The sequence below is a fragment of the Schistocerca cancellata genome, chromosome 5 (assembly GCF_023864275.1).
Source record: "Schistocerca cancellata isolate TAMUIC-IGC-003103 chromosome 5, iqSchCanc2.1, whole genome shotgun sequence".
Classification (NCBI taxonomy): domain Eukaryota; kingdom Metazoa; phylum Arthropoda; class Insecta; order Orthoptera; family Acrididae; genus Schistocerca; species Schistocerca cancellata.
The window spans coordinates 622,959,847-622,981,202 of NC_064630.1; the positions used below are offsets into that span (position 1 = coordinate 622,959,847).

Below are 21,356 nucleotides of genomic sequence, written 5' to 3' on the forward strand. Positions count from 1 at the left end.
TAACGATTTCCAGAATCGTGTACAGTTCTGTCAGTGGGCACAGCAGCAAATCCTCGGCAACCCAAACCTTCTCCCATGTTCTATTTACCAATGAATGTTCCTTCTCAAACAAAGGACAGGTAAATAGAAGAAACATGTATTATTGGTCCAGCCAACCCATGATGTCTTAAGACAGGTGGAACATCAGCGTCAATGGAGAGTTAACGTCTGGTGTGGGATGCTTGGTACTACAATTATTGGCCCTTACTTCATCAATGGTAGTTTAAACGGCACAGCATATGCCAACTTCCTCAGACGAATTCTTCCTCCTCTTCTGGATGAAGCGCTGCTAAGGACCAGAATGCTTATGTGGATCAACACAATAGACGTCCAGCACATAATGCCTTGAGTGCACGTCGTGTTCTGAACTGAAGGTATCCTTGTAAAAAACATGTCCCCCTGATGGCTAAAGAACATCTGCTTGAAACATTTTGTAATTTGCATCTGGACAAACAGTTATTTAGGGTGGTCAAGATAAATGGAGCACCCTGTATATAAATGACATACCAAACTGGCAGGCAATGAACTGGTGCTTTATGCTGATGATACAGCTGTATATAAAAGAAGTAGCAACCTCAACTTTACAGTGAGGAAACTAAAAGATCATCTGAATGAAATAGTAAGCTCGTACACCACACGGAAGATTAAAATACATCCAGCACCAACAGTAGCGATAAAGTTCACCAGAAAGTTAACTCCCCCAAGCAGGCAGATTTTGGTTGTAGGCAGAGAAATCGACTGGAGCCACTCAGAAACCTACCTAGGGCTGAGATTGATAAAAAGTTGACATTTGGGAAACACATAAATAGGGCTTAGAACAAAGGCAGTACAGAATTTATTCGCCTTTACCTGCTTCTCAAGGGTGGAGGGCTGACTTTAGAAACGAAGCTGCGACTTCACAGAGCTGTTATCCTCCCTATTATATTATATGGATCAGAAGTTTGGTCAATGGCGGCAGACACTCATCTGCACAAACTCCAAACTCTGCAAAACTGTGTCCTCTGTACTGTAGCGGATGCCAATAGACAGACGCCCAACACACATATCAAAGAATTATTAGGCAAACCACCCATACTCACATACATTAAAAGAAAGTCAGTAGCTTTATATGAAAAGACTTCAACTTTGCCCCACCAACTAATTCAACAGCTGGACACACAATAACTCAACGCTTCAAATAACAGACCAATATCCACAATAACCAGACAATTTAGGGAATAACAGATACAGACATACAGTCATGCATTCAAACAATCATTTCCATGAATAAAAAAACTTATTTTCAAACACTTGTTTAGTGACACTAACGAGTCAAACGGGCAAAGTCCTGTGGTGCTTCAAATGGAAATATATATAGATAATAATGGGTGGGAAGGTGGGGGCAACAAGGAAGGAGCCAGGATGGGGAGGGAGGGCCACAGTGAAGGAAATGCAGCGTGGGAAGGAACAATGGACTGAAGTATCTCAACGGCCCCGTATGTGCCACACACAAACTCATGAAAGAACAGCCCCCTGGGAACTCCATACCGCCTAGCCACGCACGGGTTTGCCATGTGTAATGAAAATAGACCCTCTCGAAATATACCAAGGGGCTCATTGAGGTCTTCACAGACTGTAATTACTCTCCCAACTTTGAACAAAAACAGATCTCCCGTGCCTTATATTTCCAGCCACCCCCACCTCCTAAAGTCCCACTGTCCGAACACAGAGGAGCATTCCCATTATGACTCGTACCACCCAGGCCTGGAGCAACTGAATTCCATTTTCCGCCCCTACCCCACTGTGCTTCCCATCCCTCCCACAGTGGTATTCCACTGCCCATTGAACCCACACAATATCCTCGTCCTTCTCTACACAACCCCTGCTTCTTACCCCTTGCCTCATGGCTCACATACCTCTAGTAGACCCAGATGCAAGACCTGTCCCATACATCCTCCCACCACCACCACCCAGTCCACTCCGGTCACAATCATCATCACCTGTCCGATCATGGCAGGGCTACATGTGGAACCAGTCATGTGATCAGCAAGCTATGCTGCAACCATTATGCTGCATTCTACATGGACAATACAACCAACAAGCTGTCTGTCCGCATAATGGCCACCGACAAACTATGGCCAAGAAACAGCTGGGCCACCCCATTGCTGAGCACGCCATCTGATGTGACATTCTTTATTTCAATGACTGCATAATAACCTGTGCCATCTGGATTCTCCTCACTAACACCAGCTTTACAGAATTTCACAGGTGGGCATTCACTCTACAACATATCCAACATTCTCATAACCCTCCTGGCCCCAAACCTTTGTTAGTCATTGTCCTTACCCATCTAGCCCCTTGCCTGTTCCCATTCCAGCACTACACAATCCTTCATTCCATCAATGCATCCTCAGTCTTCTTACTTCTCTCCTTTCTGCAACCCCCCCTCACCACCTGTCTAAATTCCCAACTGCACTTTGCTGCCGTACCCTCTCTCCACCTCGCCCCTGTATGCTCCAACAAGCAGCACTTTCTGTCCCCCTGCTATCCCAACCCCTGCCCGGCACAGCTGCCTCCTTACCACTACCACCTGGTGTCTAATGCACTGCCGCTCGCGGTCTGGCCTCAGCTGTCAGAGACTGTGTGTGTGTGTGTGTGTGTGTGTGTGTGTGTGTGTGGGGAGGGGGGGTCTCATTTCGAAGGAGGCCTTGTTGGCCGAAAGCTCACTTTCCGACACTTTTTGTTGTGCCTATCTGTGATTCGGAATCTCTAATACATGGTGAGTAGCGACTATCCTTTTCATAATATTGTTACATCATACCCTGGATTTTCCATTGCCAGCATTGGTTAATTAGCTGCTATTTTGAAAAATATGTCAGCCAACTACACACGCAGAAAAAAAAAAACTAGGTACAAAAAACTGTGCTGGAGACTTTGTTGCTTGTACAAACACTTGTTCACAACTAGATTCTATAACAATACCTGCAGATGGACACACTTCTAAGCAACTGCTGCACTGACTTGTCGGTTGCAGAAATGCTTATAAGCAGTAGGAGCACTGGGGTAATGGGTCATGTGGACACTTTTAAATGTCCGCTGCAGTGATCGTGTTAATAGAAGTAAAATATAAAATTCTCACTGAAATATTTTTGCAGGGTAAGCAGCAACTTTCTTTCTCATAATATTATAACATGGCGTAATGTACTTAAAAGCTATGAAAAGATCTGTCCGAAAGCCATCAACATTCTCTGTCTTGTTTATGTGTGTATCAACGACATGGTGCCCTAACAATTGAGTGAGTTGTTGCAATTACTCTTCCGATTATTTATTTGCAGATGGGGTGGACTCCATTGGTGGTGGTATACTTATTGATGCAAATAACTTATTATATCTAGCGATATGAAATTATTTGGTGACAATAAATGTCACGTGTCTGTTAAATTCCTCGCCCCACTGTCACTTGCCTTAGGCAGAGTAGTGTATAGTGGCAGGGTGTGCAGGGAAAGCTTGGATACAGTTACACATAAATATCCTCATCTTGCCTTGGTAATAGATGTCATCTAGTTTGGCACTGGAAAACACGAATTACTATAGCCTGTGGCAATAACAAGCATTCTGGTAAAATTCTTACCTGAAAAATATCCTGAGCAACTAGAAAACTTAACTTGTGAGAGTAATGTCCTTGAACTCCTACTAACAGACCAGAACATGTTGATAGAGTTAAATCTGAGGAGAACATCTGCGACTATACATTTATTATAGTATCAGTGAGTAGGTAACACTAAAAGAAATGTTATGAAAGGTAGGAAAATATTTCTGTAAATCGAATATAAGAAGCAATGGATTGGTGATCACTGACAGCCAACATCATTCCTCTGCTGGGCTAAATTGGAGAAAATCAAAAGAAATGTTTAAGACTATTGAACAATATCTTTTAGAAATTGCCATGTTAGGTAATGACTCCAGATCAAAGACGGCACTGTAATTTTCAACATTAAAATCTTTTGTTGATAATAGCTGAAAGAAGTCAACTGTAAGGGGAGTAATGCAAGTAATGTAGCATGTATTCTAAGTAATATATTACTTAGGGAAACCATTAAAAATACTAAGAAATGTTGATCTTCAAGTCAATCAAGAGACAAGTGTCACCTATCCAGTCACTCACTGAACATACTGGCACAATGACAGATGATGACAAGGCTGAAACACTGAATTCTGTAAAACAAACTTGTTTCAATGCACAAGTTTGAACTTCATTTCCTCCTTTCAAACATCACATTGATACTGAAATGACAAATAAATGGGTCCAGAATTTAAAATAAACAAATTGCTCAATAGAGGAAATGCCACTGCATTACTTATTCAATCCTATAGAGGTTATGTCAAAGAATTTGCTCCTAATGAAGCAATAGTTTATTATATGTCACTGGAGCAATGATACGTTCTAAGCAATTGGAAAAATGGCATATGTCAATCTATTTTTCAGTAATCGATATCTAACAGATGCAAGTTGCTGTAGGCTTGTATCACTGACATCAATGTGTTATTTAACAATGCATACTTTACACTCACATGTGATATTGTTTTTGGTGTGTCCACATAACTTCTTTGTAGGAATCGGCACGTATTTTGCAAGCAGCACTGTGTGAAATTCCATTCGCTCTCACTGAAATCCATCATCTTGTAAAATACTTTAATGCTAAATACTGAAGTAACCAACACTTTGGCCAAATTGAAATGGCCTTCCTCAGAAGGTAGACTAATTTCATGGGAGAGTGGTTGGCTATGCACTTATAGTCACTTTCTCTATTTGTGCACAATATCCCCAAGATAGTAAAAAGCAATTCCAGGTTAATGCTGTGTTCTCTGACTTCCCAAATGAATTTGGTTGCCTAATGAACAAAATATGAGTTAGTAGAAGAATCAGCTCAGCTTTCTAACTACTTTTAAGATTTCATGGCTAACAGAACTCATTGTATCATTCATGTTGAGGAGTGAGTAAGTAGTTTAAAGAGTGCCCCAAGAACATATTAAAAGACTATTACCGATCATGATTTTTCTAAATGACCTAGTGCACAAGGCTGTTCATGGTGCATGCTGTTGTTCATCGGGAATCTAAATATCTGAAAATTTTGGCAAAATTTAGAAGTACCAGATAGGACTAGCAACTGTCGTTAAGACTGGCAGTTGACCCACAACACAGACAAATGTAATGTATAGTGTGTGAATCTGAAGAGCTATTCATCTCAAATATTTCTAGAACAATTAAAATTTTATGTTATAATATGTAAAATAAGGGAAAGGCAACCACTCACCTGCAGCAGATTCATATTCACACTAGCTTTTGAGCTCTTACTCTTTCTCCACTGAAAGTGCACTCGCCTGCGCTGTGTGCGCCGCCATCTTGGCGGTTGACCTTGAACGAGCTTCGCCCGGGCGCCGCTAGGCCGCGGAGGATCACGCTCTAGTTTTAACAGAGCACGATCCGCTGGAAAATTCAGTTTCCGGTGACGCCATTGCGCTACTGAGCGGGCTTACTTCCTGCCACGCCCAGATAAGCTTATCGCTATGACGTCAGGGGACTGTATATCTCGCTCGTGAGGCAACAGCATGCTCATTCGACTCGAGGCAGCCACACGTTGCACACAGGCACTGTCATGTGGTGTCAGTGAACAGAAATAACTGCATTTTTTCTTGGTCTCACTTATCATGGCTTCTGTGAAGTCATATGTCAGGGCTCAAAATAAAGTACTGAGCTCCCTGGGTGACACCATATAACTCACTTTAAAAAACCTATCTGGTAATATAATCTGTATATCTCGCTCGTGAGGCAACAGCATGTTCATTCGACTCGAGGCAGCCGCACGTTGCACACAGGCACTGTCATGTGGTGTCAGTGAACAGAAATAACTGCATTTTTGCTTGGTCTCACATATCATGGCTTCTGTGAAGTCATATATCAGGGCTCAAAATAAAGTACTGGGCTCCCTGGGTGACACCATATAACTCACTTTAAAAAACCTATCTGGTAATATCACTCAGTATTTAATGAAAGCAGTTTGAGAAAAATTTAACCGGAAGGAGCTAATGAAATCTGTCTGTCATAACACAAACATTGTACCATTTATTTCCAAGAACTGTTTTATAACCCTTAGCCATAGAGCCATAGAGCATATGGTCTAGACTGGCTGATCACAATAATAAAAAAAGAGGATGAGCCATCCACTCTGCAACACATTCAAATGTCCACCCCAAAAAGACAAGGCAAGATGAACACATGTAAGGGAAAGACAATCACCAAGACAAACAAATCAAAAGAAAGTGCGACAGAGTTAAAATGGAGGGAGGGTGGTGACCTCAGAGAGAAAGCTAAATGCCCAACCTTAGATTGTACGATAACACCCCCCCCCCCCCCCCCCTCACGAATAAAATGTAAAACTAAATCTGCTGTTGAGGCATTTTCGCCCAACACCAAAGGTAGGGTGTTGGGAAGGTTAAAAGTCCACTGCAGAGTGGAGTGGCTAAAACCGGGCAGTCCAGGAGGACGTGGACAACAGTCATATGTGAGCCACAGTGACACTGAGGTGGGTCCTCGCGATAGAGGAGGTAGCCATGTGTTAGCCATGTACGGCCAATGCGGAGCTGGCAGAGAACCACAGAGTCCCTGTGAGAGGCCTGCATGGCACACATTTATAGTCTCCTTAAGGGCATGCAGTTTGTTGTGCATATTGAGATTATGCCATTCCGTATCCCAAAGCTGAAAAACTTTGCGGTGTAATAATGATCGCAGCTCAGTTACAGGTCTGCCAATATCCAGAAGCAGTTTCCGTGTAGCCTGTTCGTCCAGCCTGTCGGCAAGTTTGTTGCCTGGGATTCCAACATGTCCTGGGGTCCACACAAACACCACTGAATGACTGGACCATTCCAGGGCATAGATTGACTCCTGGATGGTCGCTACCAAAGGATGGCAGGGGGTAGCACTGGTCAATAGCTTGTAGGCTGCTCAAGGGGTCAGTACACACAAGAAACAACTCACCAGGGCATGAGCGGATGGGCTCAAGATCACGAGAAATGGCCGCCAGCTCTACAGTGAAAACACTGCAGCCATCTGGCAAGGAGTGCTGTTCAATATGTCCTCCATGAACATATGCGAAGCCAACATGACTATCAGCCATTGAGCCATTGGTGTAAATCCCTTTGTGGCCTCGGTACATGTCAAGAATCGAGAGGAAGTGACAGCAGCTCGAGTACAGGTGGTAAAGGCAAGGACTCCACTTCAGACAGAAGAGATCGGACATGAAACGCGATATTAAGTCCTGACCTGGGCCTCCGATGCGGCAGATGAACCGCTGTGGATGGGAAAAGGAGACAGTAATTCGGATGCTCAGGAGAACTATGAATGTGTGCATCATAACTGGCAAGCAGTTGTGCACACTTAATCTTCAATGGAGGGACTCTGGCCTCCACCAGGACACTGCTCACCGGACTCCTCCTAAAAGCTCCTGTTGCCAGTCAAACGCCACAGTGGTGCACTTGGTCGAGTAAATGCAACGCTTAGGGCACCGCCGAATCCTAAACCAGACTCCCATAGTCAAGGTGGGACTGAACAAGGGCTGTGTAGAGCTGCAGCGGCGTAGAGCGCTCTGCACCCCAGTTAGTGTTGCTCAGGCAGCGGAGGGCATTGAGGTGCTGCCAGCACTTCCACTTCAGCTAACGAAGATGAGAAAGCCACATCAATTGGGCATCGAAAACCAGTCCTAAGAATCAATATGTCTCCACTACAGTGAGTGGATCATCATTAAGGTAAAAGTTCTGGTACCAGATGAATGGTATGACGCCAACAGAAGTGAACGACTTCACGGCTGAAAACTAGAAGCTGTGGGCTAGAGCCCATGACTGCGCCTTGTGGATAGCTCCCTGCAGGCACTGCTCAGCAACACCAGTACTGGAGGAACAGTACCAAATGAAGAAGTCATCCGCATACAGAGAAGGTGAGACCGATGGCCCGACAGCTGCTGCTAGACTGTTAATGGCCACTAAAAATAAGAGATGCACTCATTACAGAGCCCTGCGGGACCCCATTCTCATGGATACGGGGGGGAGGGGGGGGGACTATGGGAAGCACCAACTCGGACACAGAAAGTACGGAGCGATAGGAAATTTTGGATCAAAATCAGGAGCAGGCCCCGGAGACCCCACTCATATAATGTGGCAAGGATGTGATATTGCCAGGTCATGTATTAAGCTTTTCGTAAATCAAAAAAGATGTCAACCAAGTGTTGGCATCTGGAAAAGGCTGTTCAGATGGTAGACTAAAGGGAAACTAGATTATCAATGGTAGAGCAACGCTGCAGAAACTGCCCTGGGATGGAGCCAGTAGGCTACGTCACTCCAGGACCAACACAAGGTTTGAGCACTGGAATGATGGTGCTATCCCACCATTGCAATGTAAAGATGCCATCGGACCAGATCCAGTTGAAGATGGCGAGATGTCGCTTGTAGTCAATCCGGGCCCGTTGGCGTGGCATTCCGCCGCTATGACAACTCAGCTAACGGGGACGGACTGAGCACCAGGGTTTCGAGTATATAGAGCTAGTCAGATTCAGATACTAGTCTGTACTGTTGCGATTTGTGAAAGTTGGGCACAGCGACAGTTGCTGAGGACTGCGGCCCTCAGATGAACGGTGGAACCAGGGCGGGAATCCGACTGGGTGATGACGGAGGCTCCGATCTACCAAATATCATTTCATTTCTATCCATTAAAAACTGCTAATGAGCACGATTGTAGACGAGAGATGTTTAATCATCTGACTGTGGATCCGGTCTGGCCCAGGAGCTGTGTCGGGGCAATGTACAAGGACGCTGAGGAGCTCTCACTCTGTAAATGGAGCACTATAGGGTTCAGTGAACGAGAGGACATCCGTTTCCATCCGCCGTTCTCTGATGCGGAGGTTCGGCCATAATGCTCAGCAAAGTGTTGGGCAATTGCGTTTGCGTCGCTAGATAGCACGCCATTGACGTTAACACTGGGCACACCTGTTGGGGTCTGGTACCCCACTAACACATCTGATCTTCGTCCAGACTCGGGAAGGTGAGTATGGCATCCAATGATCAAGACGTATCTCTCCCAACAAGCCTATTTCCGTCTTTTTATAAGCTGGCGAACATGGGCATGGAGCTGTTTAATAGCTATTAGGTGCTCTAGGGAAGGGCGCCGCTCACAGTACAGCTCGCTGATGCTCGTTAATGGCCTCAGTGATTTCCGGTGACCACCAAGGTACTAACTTTTGCAGGGGGCACCCTAAAGGACAAGGGATAGTTTTTCCACCACAGAAATGATCTTTCTAGTGACCTGCTTAACTACCACATCGATGTGGGGGGAGATTCAGTGGTGACAGCAGAGGGGAAAGCTTCCCATTCTGCCTTGTTTAGCCCATCTCGGTAGACGTCCAGGTGAATGGGGCTGGGGGAGTGACAGGAATATGGGAAAGTGGTCACTACCACCACCCAAGTCATCGTAGGCTCTCCAGTGGACAGATGGGAGAAGTCCTGGGCTGCAAAGGGATAAATCAATGGCCGAGTAAGTGCCATTGAGCCACACTGATATGAGTGGGGGCCCCAGTTTTTAAGAGGCATAGGTCGAGTTTAGACACGAAAGTTTCCACCTGTCTACTTTGGCCGGTAACCACAGTGCCACCCCACAAAGGGTTGTGGGCATTAAAATCTCCCAAAAGCAGGAAAGGTTTAGGGAGTTTTGAATCAGTGCAGCCAATGCATTCAGGGATACTGCACCATCTGCAGGAAGACAATTATTTCCTGCGTCATCCTTATCCTAACAGCCATAGCTTCAAGAGGGGTTTGAAGAGGCACAGGTTCACTGCATACTGAGATCAGGACATAGACACAAACTCCACCCGGCACTCTATTATAGTAATTATGGTTCTTGTAATATTCCCTATAGCCGTGGAAGGCAGGGGTCCGCATTTCCGGGAACCAGGTTTCCTGGAGGGCAATGCAGAAAGCAGGTGTAAAGCGTAACAGCTGCCATAACTCAGGCAGCTGGTGGAAAAAACCGCAGCAATTCCACTGGAGAATGACATTATCGTGAGGCTGGAAAGGCATGAAGCATGCAAGGAGGCAGGTTATGCCTCAGGGTCACCTGCTGCCACCGAGTGAGTATTTGTAGCCATTTCTATGGTGGATGAGACACAGTGAGATCCAGGTCCTCAGGGGATGCCGAGATCTCCACCTCATCCGCAAATGCAGAATTGGTAGGGAGTGGTGGTGTTGGGGCCTCCAGAGGGTTCTTTTTCTTAGTAGACTTCTTTGTTTGCTTGCCCTCTCACTTCTCTTTAGGGACTTGCTGGGAGGACTTCTCTGAAGTAGCTTCAGGCACGGACGAAGACCGTGAAGCTCTTCATCCAGCAGCTCTTGGCTCCTTTAGCCACTAGCGAGTGTCTGCAGTGGACACCTTGGGAGACAGGGTCCCAAGGGACCCCTTCCGCATGAGAGGAGCTGGAGGAGGCTGTTGCTTCTCCAGCTGGGCGAGGGGACCAATGACCCCTACATTTGTTGGGGGGGGATTGCTCCCAAAGTAGGTAGGAAGGAGATTTTCTGTCTAACACCAAGGGGGCAGATGTATTCTGCAGGCCCGGAGGGCCCACGGCGTGGCACAGAGAGTGGTACGAATGGTACTTGTAATGGCGATGGTAATGTAGCTGCAGCATATGTGAACATCAACTGATTGGGGTGTAATCGTCCAAATTTACGTTTAATCTCTTGGTAAGCCAAATGGTCCTGGGTCTTGTGCTTCATGGTTTTCCGCTCCTTTTGGAGTAATGTGCAGTCTGGCGAGCAGGGGGAATGCTGTTCCCTGCAGTTGATGAAAGTGGGAGGAGGCGCACAAAGAGTACCTGGATGCAGTGGACATCCACATTCTCGACATGTGGCATTTGAAGAGCTGCGGCAAGACATATCCCCAAATTTCCAGCACTTAAAGCACTGCATAGGGGGAGGGACGTATGGTTTAACGTAACAGCGGTAAACCATCACCTTGACCTTTTCAGGTAATGAATGACCCTCAAAGGCCAAGATGAAGGCACCGGTAGCAACCCTGTTGTCTTTGGATCCCCTGTAAATGTGCTGGATGAAATGAACACCCCACCATTCTAGACTGGCATGGAGCTCGTTGTAAGACTGCAAGAGGTTGTGATGGAAAATAATCCCTTGGACGATATTGAGGCTATTATGGGGAGTGACGGAAACAGGAATATCACCCAGCCGGTCACAGGTGAGAAACGCCCGGGACTGGGCTGGGGATGCTGTCTGACTGCACCACTTCTCATGTTGGACAGTGCTGTCACTTCCCCAAACTTATCCTCGAGATGTTCAACAAAAAATTGAGGCTTCATAGATAGAAAGGAGTCCCCGTCCATTCTGCTAGAGACTAAATACTGTGGCGAATATGGCTCTCTGTGCCGTAGCCCTACATTACTCAATGGTGTAGCGAGGGAGGGAAACGATTTAGGGTCATAACTGTCGGCATTGTATTTGATCTTGCCTGTCTTAGAGACTGCTGGCACCATAAGGTCACCAGCAAGAGATGACTTAGTCTGCTTCATTGTGGGTAATCTGCCCTGATGCACCCACTCCGATCAGGGGCTCTCTCCACAGATGCCAACCAGCCACAGCAAAGGCCAACTGTCATGATGGCCATTGCCAGGGGTCCTGATGTCCCAGGAAGACAGGCATCTACTCCTTGGCATACGTGTAAGTGTACAGCTCAGGCATCAGCAGTGTGATCCCTGTGCTGTCAGGGGGCTACCACCAAATGGGTACATGATGGCCACACCACAATTGACTGGCTACCATGCTGGATACTGGGCGCAGAGAAATCCAATACTGTCACGGGGGCAAAAGAAGACAGGAGACAACGGAAGAAGATGACATACCCCAAAAAAGTGCCCTCGCCCAAATAATTGAATTGCAGGTGGAGATGCAAAGTCATGATAAGAGGTTCAGGAGATCGAATCTAAGGGCACTATGGGTAACTCATGCACCATGTAGGGCATCCTTCCCCATATGGCCCACACTTCTGTAGAATTTGGAAAGTGGCAGGTCAAACCATAGAATGGGACCTGAACTTATAGGGCCGAAAAGTGAGAGACTCCTTTTAGTTGCCTCTTACAACAGGCAGTAATACCTTGGGCCTATTCTAACCCCCGGACTCGCAGGGGGAAAATTCAGATTGGTTATTGCAGAATGTATATTACACAGGTCGATCCTTAAGTGTTCCTTTTCTTCATGAAGCACAGCTGCATTTATCAGGGTAAGTGAACTTGGTGGACAACTGGTATTAGTGTGCTGAATATCCTAGGCAGTTACATTGAGATCCTCTGCATTGTTGTGCACATTAGGTGCTACACAAATTACTGGATCTATCATTCTATTATTTTTCCATGAAACGTTTTTTGCGCACGTCATATGTAATGACACATTTTCCAGTATCGTACTGTAAGTTTTAATTAGAGGGTGGTTCGCACAATTTCAGAACAAACATCGAAGGAAGAGCAAAACAGTTACAATAGACTTTTTGTATACATTTGCAATTTAAATGCACTTCCCACTGAACAAAATGTTCTTTTCTACTATGACTGTCATAGATTCTGAATATGTCTACAAGTCAGCCTTAAAATAATGTAAAAGCTGTTTTGCCAAAAAACGTATTTGATGCTGTTCAGTTCAACCATAATTTTATATTTTACTTATATAAGCAGTTTAAGACTTAAAAATAAACTTACCATTCCACATTTTTTTAATAAGATCCAACATGCTGTGTGGTGGCAGTACGCGACTGCGATCCAGAGGCATTACAAAACAACGCTGAGAATCTAAGTCAACAATGCCAGTTTTGTTCTGTAAAAAAAAAGGGGGAGGGTCTTTGAATTATTCAGATTTTCATTTTAGATACGCAATACAAATACCTATAATATTTCATGCTTACAGCATTGAAATCATGAACGAATCTTCCTCTTCGTCCTCCCTTGAATTCAGGAACATCAATTTTCTCAAAATCTTCATTTACTAAATCCATTTCAAATTCTTCTTTGAAATAGCCTTCCAGCTTGTTGGTTTCATTTAATTCATCATCATCAGAGTCCCTGGTCCTCGCCCAACTCTGAAAATAATCATCATTTGATAGCATTTCACTTTCTTCAACAAAAAGTTGTAATTTTTTTTCTTGGAGGGGGAGGGGGGGGGGGGGGGGGGGAGAGAGAGAGAGAGAGAGAGAGAGAGAGAGAGAGAGAGAGCGCATGTAGTGATAGGCACCTGAAGAAAGTACATACATATAAAAACATTGATTTTTAATCTTATTACTACTGCCAATACAAGTGAAAGATTTTTGCACAACCTCATGGAGCTGTGCCAATGTCATAATTACAGAGAAGGTGTAGGACTCTTTATCTAATAGGTGGACTTAAACATTGCTGTTATGCTTTCCTATAGTGCGCGTCATATATCTTGGCGGCCGAGTTTAGGTTCGTTCTGCGCATCTGACGTCACAAAACACAGTCAGCCAATGAAAAGAGAACGACGTTGCCAGATCTCGACTGCACTGCAGTGCAGAGCACGGACGAGTGTCTTCAGTTTTAGAAACGTTCAGTCATAAATAAAGTAATAGAACAAAAGCAATGTCTTGATAGCAGATTTTCTTTTATAGAAAGTTTGGAAAAAGCATTCTTTATACCAACTGCTTCATATTCTATTAATTAATTAAACCAAACAAGCAATAAGACTCCTAATTCAGGCGATAGCAAGGAAAGGTGTTTGTTTCAATCTCACGAACTGCTTTTTCGCAATAAAGAACAGCGGTAATTGTGTATTTCCTATTGTACTTCGACGAAGCGTGAGTAATTCATAGTCATACCAACAGTGTTTATAAGTAGTTGCGTGAATGTTATAGTTCTTATGGAGTAACGCTGTTCAATGAGCTGAGGTAGGGGAACGGTTAAGGTGTTGGGCTGCCAAGCGAAAGGTTATGAGTTCAAACCTTGTACGGTGCTTAATATTTTCTTTATTTTAAAACAATATTGGAGTGCCTTACTTTACGAATTTTATTCGTTTGAATGAAATTTCTAGTGCTTTGCCTCTTCATCAACTTTTTCGCTGCTGCAGACACGTGCTCCCCGCATTCCGCGCTGTGCGCGATTTTGTCATCACTGCACTTCTCGCCTGTGCAAACACATGGTGTTCCCACAGCTTTGACACACTTAACATTCGATTTCACAAAAACTATTTGGCCAAAAAATTTGATTTTTACACGTCTTCTTGACTGATACCTTCCCCCCATAAATGACTTAATTTTGTTTTGATGTGCAGCATTAAATGTAGTAAACCATTGCACGAAATTTTGAAGAGTTTGCAGAGGTAAAAGTCCATAGCGTATACTTTCCGTATGGTCGATTTTAGCTGCCACAATGTTGAGAATGAAATGTGGACAAGATACCTAAATTTCATACAATATTTACTGTATAACAATATCTCATTTAATTCAAGTACCACATAGGTGTCGTATGTAATATTGAGAAATATTCCGTCTTTCGCGACTGTAATAGAAGTTTTATTTACCCAGGGCGCGTTTGGCTTTATTTTAAAGCACTTCCATCGGTGAAAGCTATGGCACATACACAATGGTATTCATGTTCTATTTCTTGTTTTTGTTCCACAGACGCAGTTTTACCAATGGTATTGAAATATATCTCTCTTCTGCAACTGTAATAAGCGACTTATTTAGACCAGACGCGTTTCTCTCTTTTGAAGCATCATAAGAAGACTGTATTTTGTGTCCTCCATTGCCAAGTCACCTTTCGTAGTTTTGTGCTGCGGTAGCACAATATTCAACGTTTGTGTTGGCTCATCAGTGTTTTAGCAAATAAATGCTGTTTGTGTGTGCCACACACAAAATTATATTTGACATAGCTCTGAGCACTTCACTGACAGACGGTATATTCAAGTCCTAATGTTTTTGTAAGTCCACAGTTTTGTTTAATGTATTTTGTCTACTTCCTTTTGATTGATTGAAGTGCTTTAAAATAAAGCCAAACATGCCCAGTGTAAGTAAAACTTTCGTTACAGTCGCGAAAGGTGGAATATTTCTCAATATTACATACGACACTTATGAGGTACTTAAATTAAATGAAATATATAGGTATCTTGTCCACATTTCATTCTCAACATTGTGGCAACTAGAATCGACCATCCGGAAAGTATACTCTATGGACTTAACCTCTGCAAACTCTTCAAAATTTTGTGCAATGGTTTACTGTATTTAATGCTGCATAATACATGCGTTTAACATCGAAACAAAATTAAGTCATTTATGGGGGGAAGGTATCAGTCAAGAAGATAGGTAAAAATAGCCAATTTTTGAGCCAAATAGTTTTTGTGGAATCGAATGATAAAGAGTGTCAAAGCAGTCGGAACACAATGTGTCTGCACAGGCGAGCAGTGCAGTGACAAAATCGCCCACAGCGCGGAATGCAGGGAGCACGTCTTTGTAGCAGCGAAAGGGTTACTGCGGCCGTGGTGGCTTTACTTCATGAACTGCGCGCTCCCCCCTAAACGTAAGCTTGCGAACTATGCTATACTATGGCGCTACTTCTCTTGGCGCGTGCGTCGTGTGCAACTGGCAACGCAGCAATCTCCCGCGTCTAGGCGCGCATGCGCGAGCCGCCAAGATAAAAGAATTGAACTATAGTCAACAAGGTGAGATCACCATAACATCCCTTAACTTTCTTCTTTTTCTCTCTTTCAATATTTTGAATTTTCTCATTATACTTAGTTGTGTATACTGAGGAAATACGAAAGGACTCATGTGTCTGGTATTGGCATATTATTTATTTTCATATAATGTATGCGAAAAAAAGAATATGAAATACGCCAACACTGATAAGACGCTTTTCTCTAGAGTTAAAGAGTGCAGTAAGTACTTAATGATTACCCCATTTTATGCTGATTTCTCAGCAGTAAAGTGTGCATGTATACACACACACACTCACTCCCTTGCTCCTGGAAGATTTTACCGTGTCAGCAATGTAGCTCACCTTTGGTGAAGACTCGCTTCAGGTTGAGTGCGTGAGGGGTGAGAAAAGTTATGGAGTGGGAGGAAGGGGTGGCTGGCGGCTGGTAGGGTGAGGCAGCATGTACAGAGGATAGGAATGAGGCAGCTGTTAGGTCATTCTGGCCACAGGCAGGGGAAGTAGCAGACAAGAAACAATGATGTGGATGTGTGGATTTGGAGGGAGAGGGAGAACAGAGGGAGAGGAGACTATGGAAAGAAGGAGTGAATACAAGATTAGAAGTTAAAGTGATGGTGCAGGAATAGAGATGTGGCAGCAGTTAGCAGAGACTGAGGCCAGGAATACCACAGGATAGAATGAAGTGTTGCACGAACAATTCCCATCTATTTAATTCAGAGAAGCTGGTGTTGGGGGAAGGATCCAGATGGCACAGGTAGTGAAGTGGCCACCACATGGTGCTCAGTAGCATATGCCACTGCTAGATGGCCAATTATGCTTTTGACTACAGTTTGGTGGTGCCATTCATTCGGATGGCTAACTAGTTGGTAGTCATGCCCACAGAAAATGCTGTGCAGAAATTACAGCTGAGCCAGTATATATGACATGACTTTTTTTAAACGTGGCCCTACCTCAGACAAGATGGGGCGAGGAGTTGGGAGTGCAGCTCATACAGGCAAGGCTCGTAGTTAAAAATTCTGAAGCAGAGCCGCCCTGAATGTTATACAGAAATAAATCTCCCAATAATTTATTACAGTTTAATTATCAGGACACTTTCTGAATATGTCCCACACAAAAAAAATGACAGTCAATGTTTTTGGAATTGTTGATATTTAATGCCTTTGGGTCAATCCAAATGCAGTGGTCCAATAAAAATTAAGTTGGTTGCTTGACCATTTTTAAATATTTTATTTTTTATATGTGATTACCCTATATTTGAAACAATCAAAACAGTTTTTTTTTTTTTTTTTTTTTTTTTTAATATACCTTTCACCTTTACTGAGTGGCAGCCATTTTCGTTTGTAAGCAAAAACTGTAAAACAATAAAAGGAACAAGGCATTCCCACAAATTCCTTGGCATTACAGAAGACTTAGTTCAATGCTATGTAACATCAGAAACTGAAATTTATGAGGATCATTGTGTCAGTAAAATTACATCTCTGTCTTTAACGTTGAATTACATAGTGGCATGTGTGTGTGATGGACAGTGGTGGCTTACAGAGGTTGAAAGAATAAGTTTGGAAAACAATTATGTTTTTGTGCATTTTTACCACCTTGCTGGCCCAAGAATAACATTCAAGAAATCTACTAGTGACAAAGTTTGGATACCAAGGAAAAATGTTTTAAGAAAACTTTCAGTGCTTGAACTTACCACAGCAACTGGGAGGTCTTATACTATATCACAGAAGCTGTCTGAAGAAATAAGTGTTCTTAACACTCGTCAACAGGTTTAGGAACAGTCGCATCTTGAAGGATGTTAATTGAAAATATTTATTTTAAGTATTTCAAAATAATGTAAATGTTAATTTCACTGATGTTTCCACGTTTTGTATCTAATTCAGTACCTTACTTCAGTGATAATTGATTATATCCCTCCAATATCACACACGAATAGGCAACCACCATAAGATAGGTTGTAGAGTAATGTGAATTATCTCCTCATTTTCAAAAATTCATATCTTTGTTCACAGTCAGGTACCAATATTGAAATTTTTACAGCAAGTTGCTATCATATAGGTGTACAAACTGTGCAAAAATCATATTTTTATGTTCAGTCCCACCTGAGATAATTAATACCAAACTTTAAAAAAATTGAAAATTTTCAAATTTCAAAAATTCGTAAAAAAATAAGGAAACATCTGTAAGTGTTATTGCTCTATATGAGGCTAGTAGTTCATGATATCTAACTACAGGAAAAAATAGACTCTCATGAATCACTCCCTGTTTGTTATTTTTGGGCCTAAAAAGTGGATTTTTGAAAATTTGGATATCAAACTTTGTAGGTAATTTTGACTGGTTATTTGTGAATTTAGGGTATTTTGTGTAACAGACAATATTGTAGAGGACACTTTTCTAAAAACAATCATGTTAATTTGCAATGTTATAACTTAACCTAGTGCAGAGATATTCAAATTTTCACTAATGTCTCCAGACCGAAAAATTGTCGCGTGCCTACAAATAAAAACTGCCGCAAGATAAACCATTTTAAAAAACTGCTTTGAACTTCTCTCAAATATAGGACAGTCACATATAAAAAACATTAAAATATTTAAAAATGGTCAAGCAACCATCACTGGACCACTTCATATGGATTAACCCTTTTCCTAACAGTACAGGGTGGTCCAAAAGTATGGAAACACCCTGATAAAATCCAAATGGAGTAGCAAACACGGAAACAGAGTTCCTACACACGAGGAACGGGAAGGGGGAAACGTTATAGGCTATTCCACCAACATGGCGGCCATCTTGAAAGCCGCCATCTTGGATTCAACTTCAAAATTTCAAATGGGAATGTGTTCATGTGACATATCAAACAGATAGAGAATTTCACCAGAAAAACAATGCCGTTGTTATTTCAAACATAGCTTTGTTCATTCTCGGGTTATAGCCAATTACTTGCGGCAGCAGTGGGACGCTCGGCAGCGTGAGTATTACGTACTGAGAAGTCATAAAATTGAGTCTGAAATGGTGAAAAGTGACTATCCCATGTGTTAACTGTTAGGTATCGTTTACTCATGCTGACGTTTTAATCATTGTTTCCTTATTTACAGGCTACAAAATGTCCTTAACACATGAAGAACGCATTGAAATCATCTTGATATCAGGAGAAAGAAGCATACAGGTCATTGCTGAGGATTTCAACAGTCGTCACCCAACCAGACAGCCAGCCCATCACTCACAGCGCAGTTGCCAAGATTTTGCCCAAATTCCTAGCAACAGGTTCTGTCGCAGATAAACCTAAGGTTGGAAGACCAAAATCCGCCACCGATGAAGCAACAACACTGAGCATGTTGGCATCATTTAGCAATGAGTCCACAACGGAGTACTCGTCGCCTGTCACAAGAATGTGGGTTAGCCGTACCTCCATACTGCGAATTTTATCGCAGCACAAATGGCACTCATACAAAATTCAGCTGCTCCAACACCTGAACGAGGATGACCCAGACCGTCGGGTACAGTTCGCAGAATGGGTGACACAGCAGCTGCAGATAAACCCATGTTTCCCCTATCAGGTGCTGTTCAGTGATGAAGCCAATTTCTTTATCAATGTGAAGAAGCAGAATCACAGATACTGGTCCGACACAAATCTGCACTGGATTGATGCTTCCAAAACGGTCGACTCATAAAAAGTGATGGTCTCGTGTGGTGTGCGGGGTACCAAATTCGTTGGACCTTTTTTATTGATGGTACGTTAACAACAAACGGTTATCTGAGGTTATTGGATGAAGAAGTGTTCTCCTCGTTGCTAACGGTGGACGGGACATTTCCGACATCTTCCAGCATGATGTAGCTCCACCACATTATGGGCGCAATATGCGAGCATACCTGGAGGTGCAGTTCCCTCAGAAGTGGATTGGTTGTAAGGGTGCTGTGGAGTGCTGGAGTGCCCACCGCGTCAACCGGATTTGACTACTTTGTATTTTTGGCTTTGGGGTCATGTCAAAGCACTGGTTTATTCTGTGCAAATACGAGATTTGCATCATCTAAAGCAGCGCTTTGTTGATGCGTGTGGTCAAATTCAGCCAGATGTGTTGGTCAAACAAAGTTCATCAGGACTGGGTTCGGAGGATAGCATTAACAACACAACATAATGGACAACATATCGAGCCATCCCTATGACTGCTGGTGGTCTCTCAGGACTGTGTAACATCGGCGTAATGTTTCTTCGGCACATTACACACATGCTGCCGAGCGTCCAACCACTGCCACATGTAACTAGCTATAACCCGAGAATGAATAAAGTTATGTTTAAAATAACAACGGCATTGTTTTTCTGGTGAAATTCTCTATCTGTTTGATATGTCACATGAACACATTCCCATTTGAAATTTTGAAGTTGAATCCAAGATGGCGGCTTTCAAGATGGCCGCCATGTTGGTGGCATAGCCTATAAAGTTTGCCCCTTCCCGTTCCTCGTGTGTAGGGACTATTTCCTTGTTTGCTACTCCATTTGAATTTTATGGGGGTGTTTCCGGACTTTTGGACCACCCTGTAGTAGCAAATGCTGCAGCTTGAAATTCCACTTAGGTCCATGTAGTGATAGGTTCTGTTGGGTCTAAAATGAAAGTTTTGGGATTAAAGCTAATGATCACCATTATTTTTTATTACTGTGTTGCTGTTTCTTGGTCTAACCTTGCAGCAAAAGTGTGCCTTTCCTTCATATGTGGACTAACTTCTTTGCAACCTCTTCTGTGCTGGAAACTGGGAATATTCACAAATCTATACACTACTAAATGATCAAAACTTTTCTCAGGTACCTCCATGTATTGATTCTTCGTTCATAGTCAGAAAACACTTCGTAAAATTTTGTGCTATTACATCTACTCAGTACGAAATGACATTAATGATATTTCAGCTTCTTTTCTTTCTGTGACATCACGCCAACTGTCACGGTACTTGCTGCTCTACAGCATGTGGTGTATCTAAAAGCCAGGATAAGACTGTATAGAATAAATGGTGCAAATCAGCTGTTACCAGAAAGCATGATAAAGCAGCTGTCGTCGTTCTACCTTGTAGAAACCTTGCGTCCACCTTCACCAGGTTTCATGCACGAATGAGATACAACTCCCAAACAACAGCCAAGTCTAAACAAAAAAAAATTTTTATGGTGGTGACCATCATTCGTTGGTACTATAGAGAGAGTGCAACCTCTCACTTCACCACCACATATCCCCCTTTCTGAGTGAATTATGCCACAATTATTGAACATAAAAAAATAAGCAATACTGATATTACTGAAAACCTTTAGTAATTCATATACAACCAAGTTGTATAAAGTATTCATCTTTTCCTATTTTTCCAACCATCACTAATGTGTCTTCTCTTTAGAAATCATTATTATATATAATTCCATTATGAACTTTCATCATGAACCTAGACTCATTTTACTCTAAGTTCTCTAATCACAGTTGTAAAATAGATGCACTTTTAACATGAACTGAATTTATTGAAGTAAGTTAGCACTATCAAATGCTCCGAACATAAACTGCTGTTTAGATTATTGTTATTACTTCTTGGCATGAACTAACCACCAGGAGGGCA

General features: G+C 43.0%; 1 protein-coding gene across 1 annotated transcript in view; it reads right to left on the reverse strand.

Annotated features, from left to right (window-relative positions):
* The window catches only part of LOC126188153 (integral membrane protein 2C), a 40,044-nt gene that overhangs the window by 4,721 nt on the left and 13,967 nt on the right, over positions 1–21,356 (reverse strand). Inside the window, exons 4-5 of the mRNA XM_049929659.1 lie at positions 13,022–13,195; positions 12,819–12,933 (exon numbers count right to left, since the gene is read on the reverse strand). Of these exons, the coding sequence (XP_049785616.1) occupies positions 12,819–12,933; positions 13,022–13,195 (289 nt within the window). The remainder of the gene's footprint in view (positions 1–12,818; positions 12,934–13,021; positions 13,196–21,356) is intronic.